At 37.8% G+C, this 16,616-nt stretch overlaps 1 protein-coding gene across 3 annotated transcripts; it reads left to right on the forward strand.

Moving 5' to 3' along the window:
- The first annotated feature begins 66 nt into the window (after positions 1–66).
- On the forward strand, positions 67–16,109 carry znf574 (zinc finger protein 574). 3 transcript variants are annotated; one of them, XM_079894148.1, is made up of 7 exons: positions 67–144; positions 3,228–3,391; positions 5,656–7,033; positions 8,179–8,632; positions 11,174–11,268; positions 13,885–14,315; positions 15,242–16,109. In XM_079894148.1, the coding sequence occupies exons 2-7, from the start codon at positions 3,230–3,232 to the stop codon at positions 15,758–15,760; spliced, it is 3,039 nt and encodes a 1,012-aa protein (XP_079750274.1). In that variant the 5' UTR covers positions 67–144; positions 3,228–3,229; the 3' UTR covers positions 15,761–16,109. The 3 variants fall into 3 exon arrangements, with proteins under 3 accessions (XP_079750274.1, XP_079750276.1, XP_079750275.1); XM_079894150.1 differs by having other exon boundaries at positions 8,182–8,632; XM_079894149.1 differs by lacking the exon at positions 67–144 and adding an exon at positions 335–415.
- Positions 16,110–16,616: the final 507 nt, after the last annotated feature.

The raw sequence follows: 16,616 nt of genomic DNA on the forward strand, positions 1-16,616 counted from the left end.
ATGACGCATTTTTGCAAGTACGCTGTACTTTAGAGGAATTCTATTGGTGGAGTTGAAAAGTACTGTGGACCAATGACATCGCGCTTTGTTGAGGCGTTCAAAATAACATTTCTGACAGATACGAAAGGACTGGGCCATAAATCGGTGAGTTGTTTATTTTATACAACGGTAACAATGTTTTTTTTTTAAAGAGTAATCCAAGGTTACCTACAGTATCTGTAATTTAATAATACCCGACGTCTCGGAGACTCGACTGGGGGAGACATTCGCCCTTTGCTAACGGGCGGATTCCGCCAAACTACCACCGAAGAAGCGCGTGCCGCCCTTCTTCGGCGCTTCTCGCTCGCTCGCGCTATGCTTTCAATGTTTGAGCGCGACCGAGCACCCACAGCGGCTGCACTTTGAACACATAACGGTCAATAAACCAAAGACTGTAGTTCTGTAAATATATATTTATAACATATGAACTGTTGTTTCGTTCAAGCTAGCAGGCTAAAAGCTAGCAGGCCAGCAGAGCCCGCTGGTTGAGGCAGTTGGCTAACCGGTGTTAGTTAGCTTGTGTCGGGTGCTGTGGTCGTGCTGCTGTCCATCCAGATCCTCCAAGTGTAACACAAGTTTGGTGGAAGAGAGAAACCTTTGTAGTCAATTAACCGGTTTTGGTGTTTGCTATAGACATCGTTAATAGTGTATTATCATTATTACGGAAGTTCAAGAGATTCATTAATATCGGTTGTTTGAGGACATTAACTATTATTTATAAAGTGTCCTATGACTGATTTGACTGAAAATGTATATAAATATAATTACAGCTCTATAATAAATAACTATTAAGTATTATACCATTTTTAATTTTAATTATTAACTACTATTGTTTACTACAAATATTGGTCAAACTGAAAATCAGTCTATCTGTAACTATTACTGAATAAATTGGCCAGGTTAACCTTACTGGCATAAACTATACAGGTCATTACCTTCTAGTGAAAGGAGGGATCATTTCATATCCAGATTTTGGAGGGGTGGACAAAGTACACAACTTCCTTACTAGTACAGATATTACTGGTCAAATATTACAACGTTACAAGTAAAAAAGTATTTAAGTATCAAAAGTAAATGTCAGTGCATTGTTTTATTATTGTTGCATTGTTGTATGTAATACTTAAAGTACCGTATGCCTCTGAATCTATGCCTGCCTACCCTCATATCAATATCACATTTATTTCTAGAACACAGTTCCAGTAGTGGGATTGAATATGAGATTGAATAAGTGCACTCAATAACGTCCACAATGGTTTCGGACACCCAAATGGCTGTTCCCTAAAATATTGCCCTATTTAAAGTTTTTTGGCTTTTAGTATGAATTTGTTAGCCTTACTGTTATCTATAATCTAGTGTGCTCCAAAACAATGACAAAATTCGCATTTAGAAGACCAAACCCAACGTTGAAAATGAAAATCAGGTTGATGTCAGAATCCAACGTCAGATTGATGTTAATCTCCAATTTTGGACAGACGTATTGTGGTTGAAAATGAAAATAGGGTTGACGTCAGAAACCAACATCAGTCGGGTTCTGCTTCTGACGTCAACTTGACTTTCATTTCCAACCAAAATCATCCCCTGACTGACGTTACTATTTTCTACTCAAGGACCTTGACAGAATTGTAGTTGAGTAAAAAGTACGATATTTGTCTTTCAAATGTAGTGAAGTTAAAGTAAAACGTTTCCAGAAAAAATAATACTCAAGTAAAGTACATATACTCAAAAAGTGTACTTAAGTACAGTACTCAAGTAAATGTACTGTCCACCTCTGAGATTTTGTTGTTTACATACATTTAGGTGCAGCTTTGTTTTTCATATGTTTATGATTGTCAGGATGAGTTTGACTCCCATTTAAGCTTGCTCTGTGATATTTCAGCTGTATTTATTTAGTCTTTTGTGCTGTCTTGATAAATTATGCTGAGTGAAACTAATGAGCATGGCTTTGTTTTTACCACAGTTTGCACGTCATGTAGCACTCAGCCCCCTCATGATAACACTGATAACATGCTGTAAGGACATTTCACATGCCATATGCAATGAAATGTCTATTATTTCACATTCATCCTCCTTTCTTTCTTAAAACTATCCAGTCCATCCTCTTCCTGTCACCTCATGGAGGTGTGGCATGCAGCCGAATCAGCCAAAAAAGCATTGCTGTTTTTTTTAAGTAGTAACGCCAAAGGCTGCATTTATTTGTTTATCAAATAGTAATTTTGTGAAATATCATTACAGTTTAAAATAAATGTTTTCAATTTCAATATATTTTAAAATGTAATTTATTCCTCTGCTGGCAAAGCTGAATTACTCCAGTCTTCTCTTTAGTCTGATATTCTGATTTGTTGCTCAAGGAAGATTTCTTCTTCTTAATAATTTTTTTGTGGAAACTGAAACTTTTGAAGATTCTTTGCTGATTAGAAACTTCAAAAGAACAGCATTTATTTAAAATAGTAACTTTGTAAATTGATATGATCAATTTAATGCAAAAAAACAAAAAAAACCTAGGCCTACATTACCGACAACAAACTTTTAAAAATGACTATTGTAGGTAAAATAACTTTAATCCTTATAAGTAAAGAAATAAAGACTGTCAAAATATATATATTTTTTAATAATCACAATTACTTAATATAATAATGTTGAATACAATAATTTTGTCTAATAAGTATGCATTGAACTTTCTAAAAGTCATCTTTCTCTTTTTTTGTTAAATGAATGTTAAAGGGATAGTTTACCCAAAAATGAAAATTCTGTCATCATTTACTCACCCTTAAGTTGTTCCAAACCTGTATGAATTTGTTTCTTCTGCTGAACACTAAAGAAGATATTTTGAAGAATGTCAGTATCCAAACAGTTGATGGACCCCATTGACTTTCATTGTATGGAAATAAAAAAATACTATGGAAGTCAATGGGGCTCATCAACTGTTTGGTTACAAACATTCTTCAAAATGTCTTCTTTTTCAGAAATTCCATTTTTGGGTGAACTATCCCTTTAAGTGCTAAATTATTATTTGTAGGATTGCTGCAGTTTATTTTTATTTGTACGTTTTCTGTTGCATCAAAAGAGGGCGCTGTTATTGGAATCAGACCTTTAACATTTTACCCTTTTATCAAATGTTTTAATTTCTTGGCTTTATATAAATGTGTATTATTGTTTTTTATCAACATATTCTTGTTTGTTTCGAGCAGCCATGGAGTCGTCTTCAGTGTACATGTGCTTTCCCTGTTATCGGGAGTTTCCCACACTAGAGGAAGTGCTTGCACATCAGATGACCTGCACTGCAGAGACTCCACAACTCCTGCCCAATGAGACGCCCCTCGAGGCTGCAGCCGCCGCTGCTGGTCTGTCACAGGTATACACACACTTCACCCCTAAACTAATTCAAAGGTTTATCTTTCTGATTAAACTCGTCAGCCCACATAGGAAGTCATCTCTTTCCTAAGAGTCACATGACATAGATGGATTTGTCAAATTCCTTCTCATTAAATAATAATTTTTCTTTGTGGTGTTACTCAGTGTTATCTCTAAATGGGGTGCATTAACATGCGTTCCCTGAAAGCCAGGGAAAAATGTAATCTATTTTATTCCCTTAAAACCCCTTGAACTCGTAACTATAATTATCTCAAATAGACTAGAAAATTTGAAGAGCAGCTTCCCGTAATCCTGAATGGTGAACTGAAAGGATATGTAAAAGGATCATTTTTGTAAGCGTATGGTTTTTTTTGCGCAGCTTCTAATTTGCCTCTTCACTACAGGGGGGAAATTAGGCACTTGAGATTCTGTCTTTTACGCTCTGATGTGAATGCACTTTTACTGTAGTTGTTGTAAAAACACTCAAGTTTGAATGTGTTTATAATGATTTGAATTGCTCCCTTCAAGCTAGTTATTAGTCACAGTTGAAAAAGACATTTTCGGTCTTTCTGCTTTTTAAACAAGTAGCAAATCACCACAAAAAAGTGAATCAAATGAGAAAATGTGCCTTTTTCATTATTGCGTTCATGCGTTGTTACAGACGAGGCCTCCCACACAACTATAACTATTTCTCTATATCAAGGTTTTTATGTATTTTATTTTAATAATTTTTTATTTTATTTACTTTTTTTTTTTCACATTTATATTTATTTGTGTATATTATATGCACACACACACAGAGAAAAATAAATGTATGTTTTTACACAGATGTGTAAATTTATTAGGTGTATGTGTGGAAACAAGTATGAATATTATAGATTATTGACAGACACATTACCAAACACATTTTAAAAGACATTTATTATAATGGGTTTATGTAAATATTGTTTTAAGTCCACTTAAGTTAAAAGTTATAATAATATTTTTTATGTTTCTAATTATTATTAAATGTTAAAATGCTAAAAATGCTGTTTTGGCCTGTTGTTAGGCCTTATTTTATTCCCAGAAATTGAAAAAACAACAACAACTATTTAATAGATGCAAATAGAAGTAAAACCCAATTACAACCCAAGAAACAATTTATTGATTTTCAAGTATATCCAAAAATAAGACCCACACTTATGAGCCAAATAAGGACATGAGGTGACGTGAAGATAGTTATTTTTTAGATTTTAGCATTAGTTATTTTATTACATGTTTTTATATCAATAGTTTTCACCTTATTTTTAGTATTATATTATAATGCTGCTCCATATCAGCTGGTGGACGGAGACGAGGCTGCAGTCTGTTCTGCCCATTCGCAGTGTCATCGTCTCTTTGACTTTGTTTTTAGATCTCCATCTGCTCTTATCTCATTTGAAACATCCACGCTGAAAATAGATACAACATAAGTGCATCTGGCCATCCGGTTTATGGATGTCCTCAGCAAAACCTCACTGTCTCTCTGAGTCATCCTCTCTACTCTTAATACCCTCTCATCAAGATGGCTTAAGTGGGTGCTTAAACTATTAAAAAAAAACAAAACACACACACACAAACAGTTTTGTGCCATGTCAGTTCAATAGGCTGTCGCAGCCGGTTGCATCAAATGACGGTAGCACGGACCCCCACGCCGTGCCCTTAGTAACAGTGAATGTTAGCTTGAATTGAGTGTGACATGAGCTAACTCTTTCAGTGGGTTTTTACATTCGGCATCTGGGTGTTTCCTTTCTGTGACTGTGTTCAGGGAGAAGTTGAATCTGTTTGTACTTTTTAGTGTATATAAAATATTAAAGGAGTTGTACAATGCTGGCACAAGAGGACATAATGTCCACACTGAAAAGCTGGGAATAAAATCTAATTTAAAAAAAATTGAATCATTTTTACAAACACGTCAGTATGTTTTTAGACTCCCTGGAGAATTTATAATAAGTCTATGACAAATTGTCTAGTATCAATGATAAAGAGAAGGAAAAATCGTTTTCAAATGTTTTAAACGCATGTGTGTAATTTTAATTCATATAATATATATCAAAATGAATTATAGTTCAGAAATCAAAACATGCAAATCCTAGAAGGGGTTTATTCAATTAATTGTAGTTAAGAGTAGCATTTTTAACTCAAACTAAACAAATGACCATCAGATCTTTGACCCAAATTCCCTCTACAATTGTCATAGCATGTCATCAGATAACTTGATGTGTATGTTTTCTGTCATCTCACTAGGTGGCGATGCAGGCTATGTCCGTTCCCCAGATCCAGACTCAGACAGCTGTTGATTTGTCTACTCTGCTAGCACAAAAGAAAACTTTTCAGTCCGATGCTCCGCGTGTTCTGTACCAGTGCGCTGACTGTGAGGTTCTCTTTGATGCTCTGTCACTGTGGCAACAGCACCGCAAGATGGGCTGTTGCCTTGAGACGGGACCTGGTCCTGGAGGAGAACAGAGTGAAGAAACTCTCGAAACAGTTGCCCAAACGCTGCCTGGCCAGCCAGAATATGAGGACGCTGAGCAGTCACACGAACAGATGGAGATGACAGAAGAAGGAGGACAGGAGAGCACTAGTCAAGTATTTGTGGAGGTTTCTGAAAGAGATGTGACACCTGCGATCTCTCAGCAGGGCGTAGCAGGCGACAGTGTCCCCAATGAACCTCCAGAGGTCCCGGTCACCCAGGAAGCTGTGGAGACCTCGGCTCAAGAGAACAGCCCCGTCACAAGGCGAAGGGGGCAGAAGAAGGCCAAACCCCCCTCCAGCTTGCTCTGCGTGGAGTGTGGACAAAGCTTCAGTATGGTTCCAGAGCTTGTGACTCACCGCAAGACTCAGCATGGCTTGAAAGACGCTCTACACCGGTGCACGGTGTGCGGAGAGGGCTTCCTCAACACCACTCTTTTCCTCTATCACCGTAAGCAGCACCGCTCAGAGGTGGAGGACGAACCCAAGCAGGCACCACCTACCATTCCACAGCTTTCCACCGCCATGCTGGAGGCCCCAGGCGAGGGACTTTTGCTTTTAGCCACAGCGGGAGAAGGCCAGAGCCTAATGGAGGTGACCACTCTGGAACAGACCATTACTGAGACCCCTGGAGCACATGTGGAGGTTGAGCTGGACAATGATGGGATGAGAGTAACTGAGGCTCTGCAGACCGAGCAGGAACCTGCGGTGGAAGGCACTGAGATTTTGGTGGAGGAAAGAGATGGAGCTAAGCAGGACGAAGGGATGGAGGTGGTCATTGATAAGATGGAGATGGAAATGAGCACTGTGGTTGAGGAGACCCAAGCAGAGGTGGAGAGTAATGCAGCAGAGGAATCTGTGACGGGACCCTCCTCTGCTTTCCTCTGCCATCAGTGCGGATCTGTTTTCACTAGCGATCAGGAGTTGGCCACACACCGCAGAACCGAGCACGGCCTGGAGGCGGCGTTGCACACTTGCACTGAGTGTGGGGCTGAGTTCATGAGCACCACACAGTTCCTGTACCATCGCCGGGAGCATAAGAACACAACTGCGGGACATCAACCCGCTGCTGAAGTGAAAAGCAGACTCTACCCTACTGCAACTCCAGCTATTGTTGTGAAATCCAGAGACAGCGTGAACCTCAGGCAACCAGGTCAGACTGAGTGCACACAACACAATTCCAAAGAGACCTCTTAAGTAGGATATCCGTACATGCTCTGTTGTTTGGGCGGTTTTCTAACTGATAATGTAACTCCATGTTTATGGTTCTAGGCTGCGCTGGGTCTTAAAATAGTCAGACCTGAGTACATTAAGTTACTCTTGAACTGAACTTTTGTACAATTGAGAAATTGTTGAAACCCATGCTTAAAGGGCTAGTTACCCAAGTCTGACATTATTTACTCACCCTCAGGTTGTTCCAAACCTGCATGAATATCTTTTCTTCTGCAGAACATAAAACATATTTGCAGATGTTGATAACCAATCCATTTTGGTTACTATTGCTAATTCCTTTTTATTTTATTTTATGTATTATTTTATGTTCCTCCCAAGAATGAAAGTTATACAGTTTAGAACAACTATCCCTTTGAGTAAAAGTTTTAAAGTTACTGATTAATTATGTTTTTGAAAGCACCAAATTAATTACTTGAATCAGAGCTTTTCAGTTTGGGATCTGGGAGCTGTGTAATATTTCAGAGAGGGAAAAAAAAGTCATTTATGCAGAATAAAAAATGTGCATAGTCTTATTCTGCTTTATAGTGACTGATCAGAAACTATGATAATAATGATAACTATTTTATTCTATTTTACAGATACTATTGTAATAGAAAATAAGAAATAAAGTAATTGCTTAAAATGCTTAAAACAAAAAAGGAAATAGACTAACTGGAATAGAATGCATACAGTCAGATTTTTTTGCAGTGTTGCCAACTTTATGTATCTGGACATTTTTGATCCACAGCTCGCAATAACATATTAAATGTATGATGTTACACTACCTTTCAAAAAATTGGGGTCTGTGAAATTTTGTAATGTTTTTGAAAGAAGTCTTATGCTCAAAAAGGCTACATTTATTTGATTAAACCGTAATATTCTGAAATATTATCATAATTTTATTAATATGTGAAACTGATACCTGTATCTAGTATCTGATAGTGACAGATTGTGATATGGTACATTACTTAATCAGTATTTCACATTGTTCATAATGTTTAAGCCTGTAACGTATCAAATGAATTTGATATTACATGGACAGTCTCTTCTGTTTAGATTCCCCATTAACCGTGTTTCTGTCAACAGCAGCAACAGCAGCAGCAGCAGCTGGAGACGGTGCCATTGAGGCCCCCGCCAAGCTGAGCCGCGACTGGTCGCGCACCGCCCTGCCCCACGAGTGCCCACACTGTGGCCAGGGCTTTACACGGCGCAGCCGCCTGCGTGAGCATGTGTTCCAGCACACGGGCGAGAAACTCTTCAACTGCAAAATTTGCAAAAAGAGCTTCCCAACTCCGGCCAACCTGCTGCGTCACAACCTGACCCACGGAGGATCCCGCATATTCAACTGCCCCCTCTGTGACAAGCGCTTCTTCCAGCCGACGTCACTTAAACGGCACATGCTGATTCACCAGGGGAAACCCCAGGAACGCAGGGTCAGAGGCAGAGGGAAAGGCAAGGGACAATCAAGTGATGGACGTCTACACATCTGCCCAGAGTGCCCAGCCAGCTTCAAGTTTGAGTCCCAGCTGAAGAGTCACAGGTCTGTGTTTTTCTTTCTAAAGTTCATTATTTGCTCATTTCTTTTGCAAAACTAAATTATTAAAAGTTTTTGTCTGTGCAATGAAAGTGAATGGGGTCCAAAACACTTATTTTATGGACAGAAAAAAGAAACACTTTCAAAATATCTTCTTTTGTTTTCAAACAGATCAAACAGCCTTTTAGAATGACACAACTGTCTCTTTAAATAAATTCATCCTTCTCCACATCTTGTTCCCTGAGAGGATTGATATTAAATCTGACTGTAAATAGAGATGGAAAGGTATAAGTAGTCAGCAAGAACCTAAATTGTCTGTCTGGCGATGCTTACAAATCCGATTTGGTTTTCAAATCCGATCTTTAGGAGCGACTGTCCGCACTGTGATTTAGCAAGTGATGAAATCTGATCCGTTTGTTCAGACGGTGTAGTCAGTATCCGATGCATCAACATAGCTTGCTGGAGTAATGATGTAAGGAAGCGTCACCACGATGCCAGACTTTCTCAAACAACAACTCAAAACTAGCTGTCAGTGTGGGAAGAGAGGACGGAAAGCTGCTTCTTCTCCTGTCTATCATGACAGCTCGCTGCGGTGCTGAACTATGAGGCGTGTGAACAAGATGCATTTTGTGTATATAGTGAAAATGATGTATACAGTTGTAAACATGGAAAGTATTACGTGTGTTTTTTTTGTGCAACGGATAGGCCATTTTATTTGAGTGGGAACTAAAGATGACACCAGACCAATCACAGAGATGTTTCTGTTGGTTAACAAGCTCTGTTCGTGCCCTTCCTTGTTATGGTCTGTGACCCTACAGGTTTTTCTGTCCCAGAAACACTTTGCCTGTCAAACCGTACAACGTCGGGAAGAGGTCTGATTAGTCTCTTAGAGAAGTGATCAATTAAACAAGTCCCTCTGACATTTCTCACTGACTCCCATGTGATGTATTTAGCAATGCCTTCATTTGACAGCCAGTCAATGTGAATCTTGCAGAAATCCAAACAGGAGCACTAAACAGTCACCCTGGACATTTAGCATCTTACTGTTGTGTTTATAGGATGTGGCTTTGCTTTTGCTGCTGGAAAAATGATAAAATAATACTAAAGAAAAGGGTGGCAGATAACTGGGTCAGTAAGATTTTTTTTAAAAGTTGGAAAAAAGTCAGCAAAGATGCATTAAACTAATCAAATTTGTCAGGAAATACAGTTATTATGTTTCAATAGATTTCTATTTAAAATATGCGCTATTAATTCTTTTAAACTTTCAACTGATCAATGAATCTTGAAAAAAAAAAAAATTAAGCAGCACAACTGTTTTCAACATCGATGATAAGAAATGTTTCTTGAGCACTAAATCAGCATATTAGAAATGAGTAGAAATTAATGAGGGGTGAGTTGAAAGATTGAGTGTTCCCAGTACCGAAAACACAAAAGAAATGTTGCTGAACATCATGCTAAGTTATATTTTAGAATAGTTCATCTACGAAAGGCCTTGTTGATGTTTTGACACCAATAATAGTTTTTCATATACATTTTTGGTTGTGGTTCTGTATTTAGTTTTTCTGCTGTTTAGCCATAAATTAATATGTAATTTGAATTACAACTGAAAAAATGTTCTTATTAAAATGTTTGCATAGCTGAACACTTAGGGAGCTGCTGATGGGGGAAAAAAATCAATAGAGTGAAAGCTTCTTTCTACTGAAGTACCTTAATGATGGTCTAGTGTGATATATGACTCCTTCCCTTACACGATTACAGTTATTTCCTCTGTCTTTAGTGTCATCAGCATTTTTACTACATTTGAACGTGCTGTTGAATGGGAATTACCCTGGTATAAGTTGAATTCTTCTAAACAAGTTCAATAACCAGAATTGCAGAATGCCCTTTTATAATACATTATGTGAGATTATAATGCCTATCTAATTATTTTAAACTCTATTCACAGGGGCTTTCATTACTGAATTTCTCATAATGGTCTGTGGCACAGGAGTAAAACACATTAATGCTGCATTAGTACAGGGCTATTATCTCTGAAACATCAAAGTTTCTTGATTTTCCAGAGCACTGATACAGCTAATAAGCATATGTCAGTAATTTACTGAAATTGCGTTCTTAATTGAAATGTCAATAATTAAAAAAAAAAATCTTTTTTTTCTTTTCTTTTTTCCCCCAATCATTTTACTGAGGGCACTGGTTAAGATGACATTGCCATGATTCTGAGAAGTAAATATGAGCAGTAATTATTGATGTCAGCAATAATTACTAAGGACCCTGGTGATTTGGATCCCAATGCGAGTGGGCTTTAAGACAATAATAGAGGCTGCCACTCTCCCGCACGCCTATGTTGAATGACTTTTCTTCAGATTAAAGTTGAAGCTGCATTATTTTTCCTTGATGTTAATTATACCTTTATGCGAGTGCATGACTGTGTGCCTTATGAAATTCAAACGTGGCTTTTCTCACATAGCGATTGTTTCTGGATTGGCTCCAGGGATTGCAAGATGCAGCCTTTCTTATTCACTTTCTCTCTTTTTTTCCCTGTTCTAGACTCCTACACACCAGCCATCCCTTCCCTTGCAGTGTGTGCGGGGAGGCATTTATACGACGCAAAGAGCTGGACCTCCACTCTCTCATCCACCAAGGTCAGCCTACAGGAAACAATTACACATTCAGCCTTTTGTCCTTACGAGCTCTCATTCACACACTATTTCTTTTGCGCTCATGCATTAGGATTAGGGCTGTCGTTTGATTACATTTTTAATCAAATTAATTAAACAATATACCGATTAATTAAATTAAGCACATATCAATATTTGCTGAGAAAAGGCTCCAAATGAAGATATTTCAAAGGCATTATATCATTGTGGCAGACAAAAGCATCGAATAGACATTACAAAAAGTAGCTTTAGAAGTCTATGTATTGTCTGTATATAAAATGAATAATTGCATTATTGTTTTTATTATATACATAATAATTATAGTGAATATAATACATATATATATAAAAATGTAATTTATTTGGTTAATATATCTCTCTCACTCTCTCTCTCTCTCTATTTATATATGTATATGTGTATATATATATATATATATATATATATATATATATATACACCGCATATACTAAATGAGGCAAGGGTGTAACATTCAAGCTATTTTAAAGCATTAAGAAATTAATTTGCAAGGTAAAAACATTGACATATGTCATTTTGGTGATCACTTTTTGTAATGGCTATTCTATATATTAAATGCAGTAAATGATCAAACATCCCTAATACACTCACAAACTCACTCAATTCTCCACAGCTCTGTCTGGGTTCATGTTTGTGCATCTGACCACACACACACCAACTCTTTGACAGACCTGTTAAATGAATGAGCTTTCATCGATTTCTTCCCAGTAAATAGATGGGGTCAGAGGTGACATTGATCAGGATGGCTTGTGTGTGTATTGATAAGATCAGCAGCTGATCACTATCACCTCTGATCAGAGACTCTTACATGTATCAGTCCCCTGCCACAGATGTTCCTCCCTTCAGCTAAGCAGAGGGAGAGAATGAAGCAGGATCATTTTTTTGTATAGGTGTAAACAAGGGAGTGCAGGGTTGCTTAGTAGAAGCTTTTAAAAGCCTGTAAAGGTCAGTGAAGCAGTCATAGTCTGATAGTTTGAATGCTCTGCATCTAAACATCATATCACCCGTGACCCCCATAAAGTGCTGTTATTTCTGTGTATGCGCTGTGCATTCTGTGAAATGTCTATTTATCAGCTGCCCTCCCTCTGATTGGTGCTGTGTAAAATAGGGGGATCTTTTTGTGCGCTCATGTTTGTTGCTCTCTTTGTCTGCAGCCCTCTTTTCAGATAAGGAACAAACAATACGTGTTTATTTTTATTCATTTGATAAGAAGCCACAGATGTATTTTGGCTTGAGTGTGTGTAAGGAAACGTGTGCATAAACATAAGTATCTCTCATGTGCAATACATCAGAAGCCAAGGACTAGAGGGTCTGTGTGGCTGTCCATTTCTCTTATTGTAGATAAGCGCTTTATATGTGAGTGGGGTAAGTTGGCCACTTTTAACTTAAGTTGTCCTCTAGTCAAGGAGAAATGAGAGAGAAGTAAAACTGTGACTATAACATATGACCATAGACATTTTAACTCTCAGGGAAAAAAAGGTCCATTGGCACAACTTTCCCCACATTAGTGGGTAAAATGTGTAATTTAAAGGGCTAGGTTGAATTGCTAGGTAATGTCAATGATTCATATTTCAAAAGCATTTGTTAGAAGAGCCACTGGCACAGTTTACCCTGAAGCATCTGACACACTTACCCACAGCTACCATTTTGGATAAAATAGTTCATTTAATAATCCCAATTTTTTAATGGCTTAATGCATTGACATGTCATAAAGAACCTGGATAAATTTGCTTTTATATAAAATAAATGTTTACCTGCATGTAGAAAATGTACTTAAGCGTGCAAAAAGTATAAGCTTAATCCCTCAATCAAATATTTGATGGGCCCTTTCTAAATATGGTCATGTGAAAAGAAAAGGGTTGCACAGTTGCTAGTTGTAGTATTTTTATGGTATTTTGGAATATCAAAAGCTGGACGAAAATACCAAGTTGCGCATAAAATCTTAAAATGCAGGTAAAGTGTATTTTATATCAATTGAGGCAGATCATTTGTTGTATCCATTAAGAAGACATGCGCGTAAACTACGATGGAAACACATTTACCAAATAAATTCCTTGACGCGCAACAATAAACTCGTGACTTTGTCTCAGCAGATCATATGATTGGATAACTGGACTAACCAGAAGACCAATTTCATTGCACAGCATTTCAAATGTTGTTTTATTCATTCTGAAATGCCTGAGCCAAAGTCTGTTATCAAAATGAATTGGTATAATTACCTCCCAGAACTCAACTGTCTTTCACAATTGTGTTCCCACACATCAGGCATCCGCCTCCGAACGAAAGATAACATGACGGTGTTTGTTTCATCTGTGTGCTCTCTGAGGTGAAAATAGTTTATTATGTTAGAAAAAAGAGCTACAGTGACTTTCCCGATTGCAGGATCTTCCATTTTTATTATTGACAATTTGCACCAGTTTCCCATGAAGTGGTGATTTTGTTTTCTTGAACACATGATATGGAAATGGTGCTTTTTTTGCAAATGTTGTATGTGATTTTCCAATTTTTCGTGACACATCTTCCCCCGCTCTCAAACCCCTGCAATCCCTCTGTCTTTGTTTGTAGATAAAGAACCAAAGACGTGTCCTAACTGCGGCTCTCAGTTCCTGAATCAGACCGTGCTGGACACACACCTGCAGCGCTGCACGGGGGAGGAGACGGGACGCCGCAGATATAAAGGTCAGGGAAGGGGCAAGGTGGGAGGTCAGCTGGAGTGCGATATGTGCGGCCATCGCTGTGTGACTCAGGATGGTCTCGACCTGCATCGCCTCTCCCACACGGGTCAGACACCCCTGCGGTGCCCGCTCACCCCCTGCAGACGGCGCTTCGCCTCCAGTGCTGCTTTAGGGGAGCACCTCGTGGCTCACTGCTGTGGAGCATTAGGCAAAAGAAACGCCCCGCGCCGCTTCACCTGTGAGTTCTGCGGGAAGGAGTTTGCCTATGCGTCCACCTTCACCGTTCACCTGAGAACGCACACCAACGAAAGACCCTTTGAGGTACGTTTCTTTCAGGAAAGAGGGAACCTGAATGGCTCAAATATGTGCTGGTTCCAGTGTTCATGTTTATTTTAATCTTTTGTTTAGGTTTTGTCATGCATAAAAGTCCTTTAATTTTAACATTTAGCCAATTTTAATATTATTCTAATATATATATTACCATTCAATATCATTAGTATAATCATAATGATATTACCATTACATATCATTAGTACATTTTACTTTTTCTTTTTGTTGAAAGAAATTAAAACTTTTATTCAGAAAGGATGCATTAAATTGTTTAAAAGTAAGAGTAAAGACCTTTTATAATTTTACAAAATATTTCTATTTCAAATAAATGCTGTTCATTGAACTTTCGATTCATCAAAGAATCCTGAAAAAATATCACCATTTGCACAAAAATATTAAGCAGCAACTGTTTTCAACATTGATAATAAGAAATATTTCTTGGGCATCAAAGCAGCATATTAAAATATTTTCTGAAGGTTCATATGACTGAAGACTGGAGTAATGAATAGAAAACATAATAGAAATACATTACATTTATAAATAAATTAAAATATGAAAAAAATTTAATTAAATTGCAATAATATTTCACAATATTACTGCTTTTAATGTAGCCTTGGTGAGCATAAGAGACAAATAATTTTTTTAAAGTATAAATATTTAAGAAATTTTAGTTGATCAAATATTTTACGCTTATTTATTTGCTTTTATACTTATTTATTTACATTTACATGTTGCAAACTTATATTTATCATAACATTTTTACGGCATACATTTTTTGTTTTTTCACAAGAATTTTGTCAGATCTTTGTAATAAAAATCATATGTTCATATCATTTTCATCTTGTCTACATCATCAGTCATAATCAGAAAATCTTTCATCATCAAAATATTTTCACTCTTTCTCACATCTGTTTCAGTGCACTCATTGTGGGAAGCGTTTCCGGCAGCTTCCGCACCTGCAGGATCACGAGCGCATTCACAGCGGCGAGCGGCCGTTCACGTGCTGGGTGTGCGGTAAAAGCTTCAGTGTGGCAGCCAGGCTAACGGAGCACGCCCGCGTGCACAGCGGAGAACGCCCGTACGTCTGCCCTCGCTGTCCCACCGCCTTCCGCTCACGACCCAACCTCGACAAACACATGCGTCTGCACGCCAACGACCCTGTGGATCCTTCTGCACAGCTGGATGATGATGCAGCAGTACAGACCATCCTCTTAGTACAGGAGTCTGCCTCATCTTCACCATCCTCCTCGTCCACCATGCCTGTGATCCAAGAGGGCATGTTGGTGGCAGAGGAAGGCAACTCTGTGGTCTTCCTGCACCCTAACCTTAGCATGCCCAGCATCACTGTGCCCTCTATAAATGTTCCCAACATCTCTGTAGTGGCAGGTCAGGATGTGCCTCACACTATTGAGGTTATTTTAGAGGAGACTGTGTAAAGATGATGGGGGGGATATCAACCTAACATGATTTAGTTTTTTTTTTTTTTTTTGGAAAGGCAGATTCAGCAATAGATAAACAACAGGTCAGGACTTAAGTCTATTTGTACGTGTGGATTTGTGAGAGACGCCTCTTTGACTAGGATATATTTTGCTTTTGTGATATAGATGTACAAGGATTCAGCATCTTTACCCTGGAGAAAACAAAATCACAAAGCCTTTTGTAATTAAATTTGCCTCTGTAATTACGCTTTAATTTTACCTTTTCATTTGAGTATTTTATTTGCCTTTAATACAAAAAGTGGACCATCATTTGTGGTGTTAAATTTTAATAAAAAGCTTGAGCTTGTTGGGGTCTGTTAATGTTTCATTTAAAGAGATTTGTAAGCGTGCAAACTGGAATACAGTCGCTGAGAAAGTGTTCTTGTCAGCTCACCGATGACTGCGCATGAAGCTTGGGCCAGTCAGGGAAAAAATCATTTTTGCTGATCATTTTGAATGAAATGAAGGTGCAATGACACAATTTTTAATCATCTAGTTTTATTCTATACCAAGATTGTTATTGATTCTTGCACCGCAAACAATCCTAATTCAGAATTGCTTATTTTGAGATTTTGACTAACACACAAAAGCACAAGTAAAGTATTTGATTATAATTTTAACTGCAGTGTTATTTGATCTACTAAATTGCAAATTCATCATTACAAATGCGTAATTAAATGTATATTTAAATACATGCCATACAAGTTTCAATAGAAATTAAATTACATTAAAGTATATTTTAGTTTGCCAAAAATGATTGTCTGTACATTTGGCAACACACTTTAACCCCATTTCAAAAACAGCAGAAGTAATT

This window comes from Squalius cephalus (genome assembly GCF_949319135.1).
Source record: "Squalius cephalus genome assembly, chromosome: 15".
NCBI lineage: Eukaryota > Metazoa > Chordata > Actinopteri > Cypriniformes > Leuciscidae > Squalius > Squalius cephalus.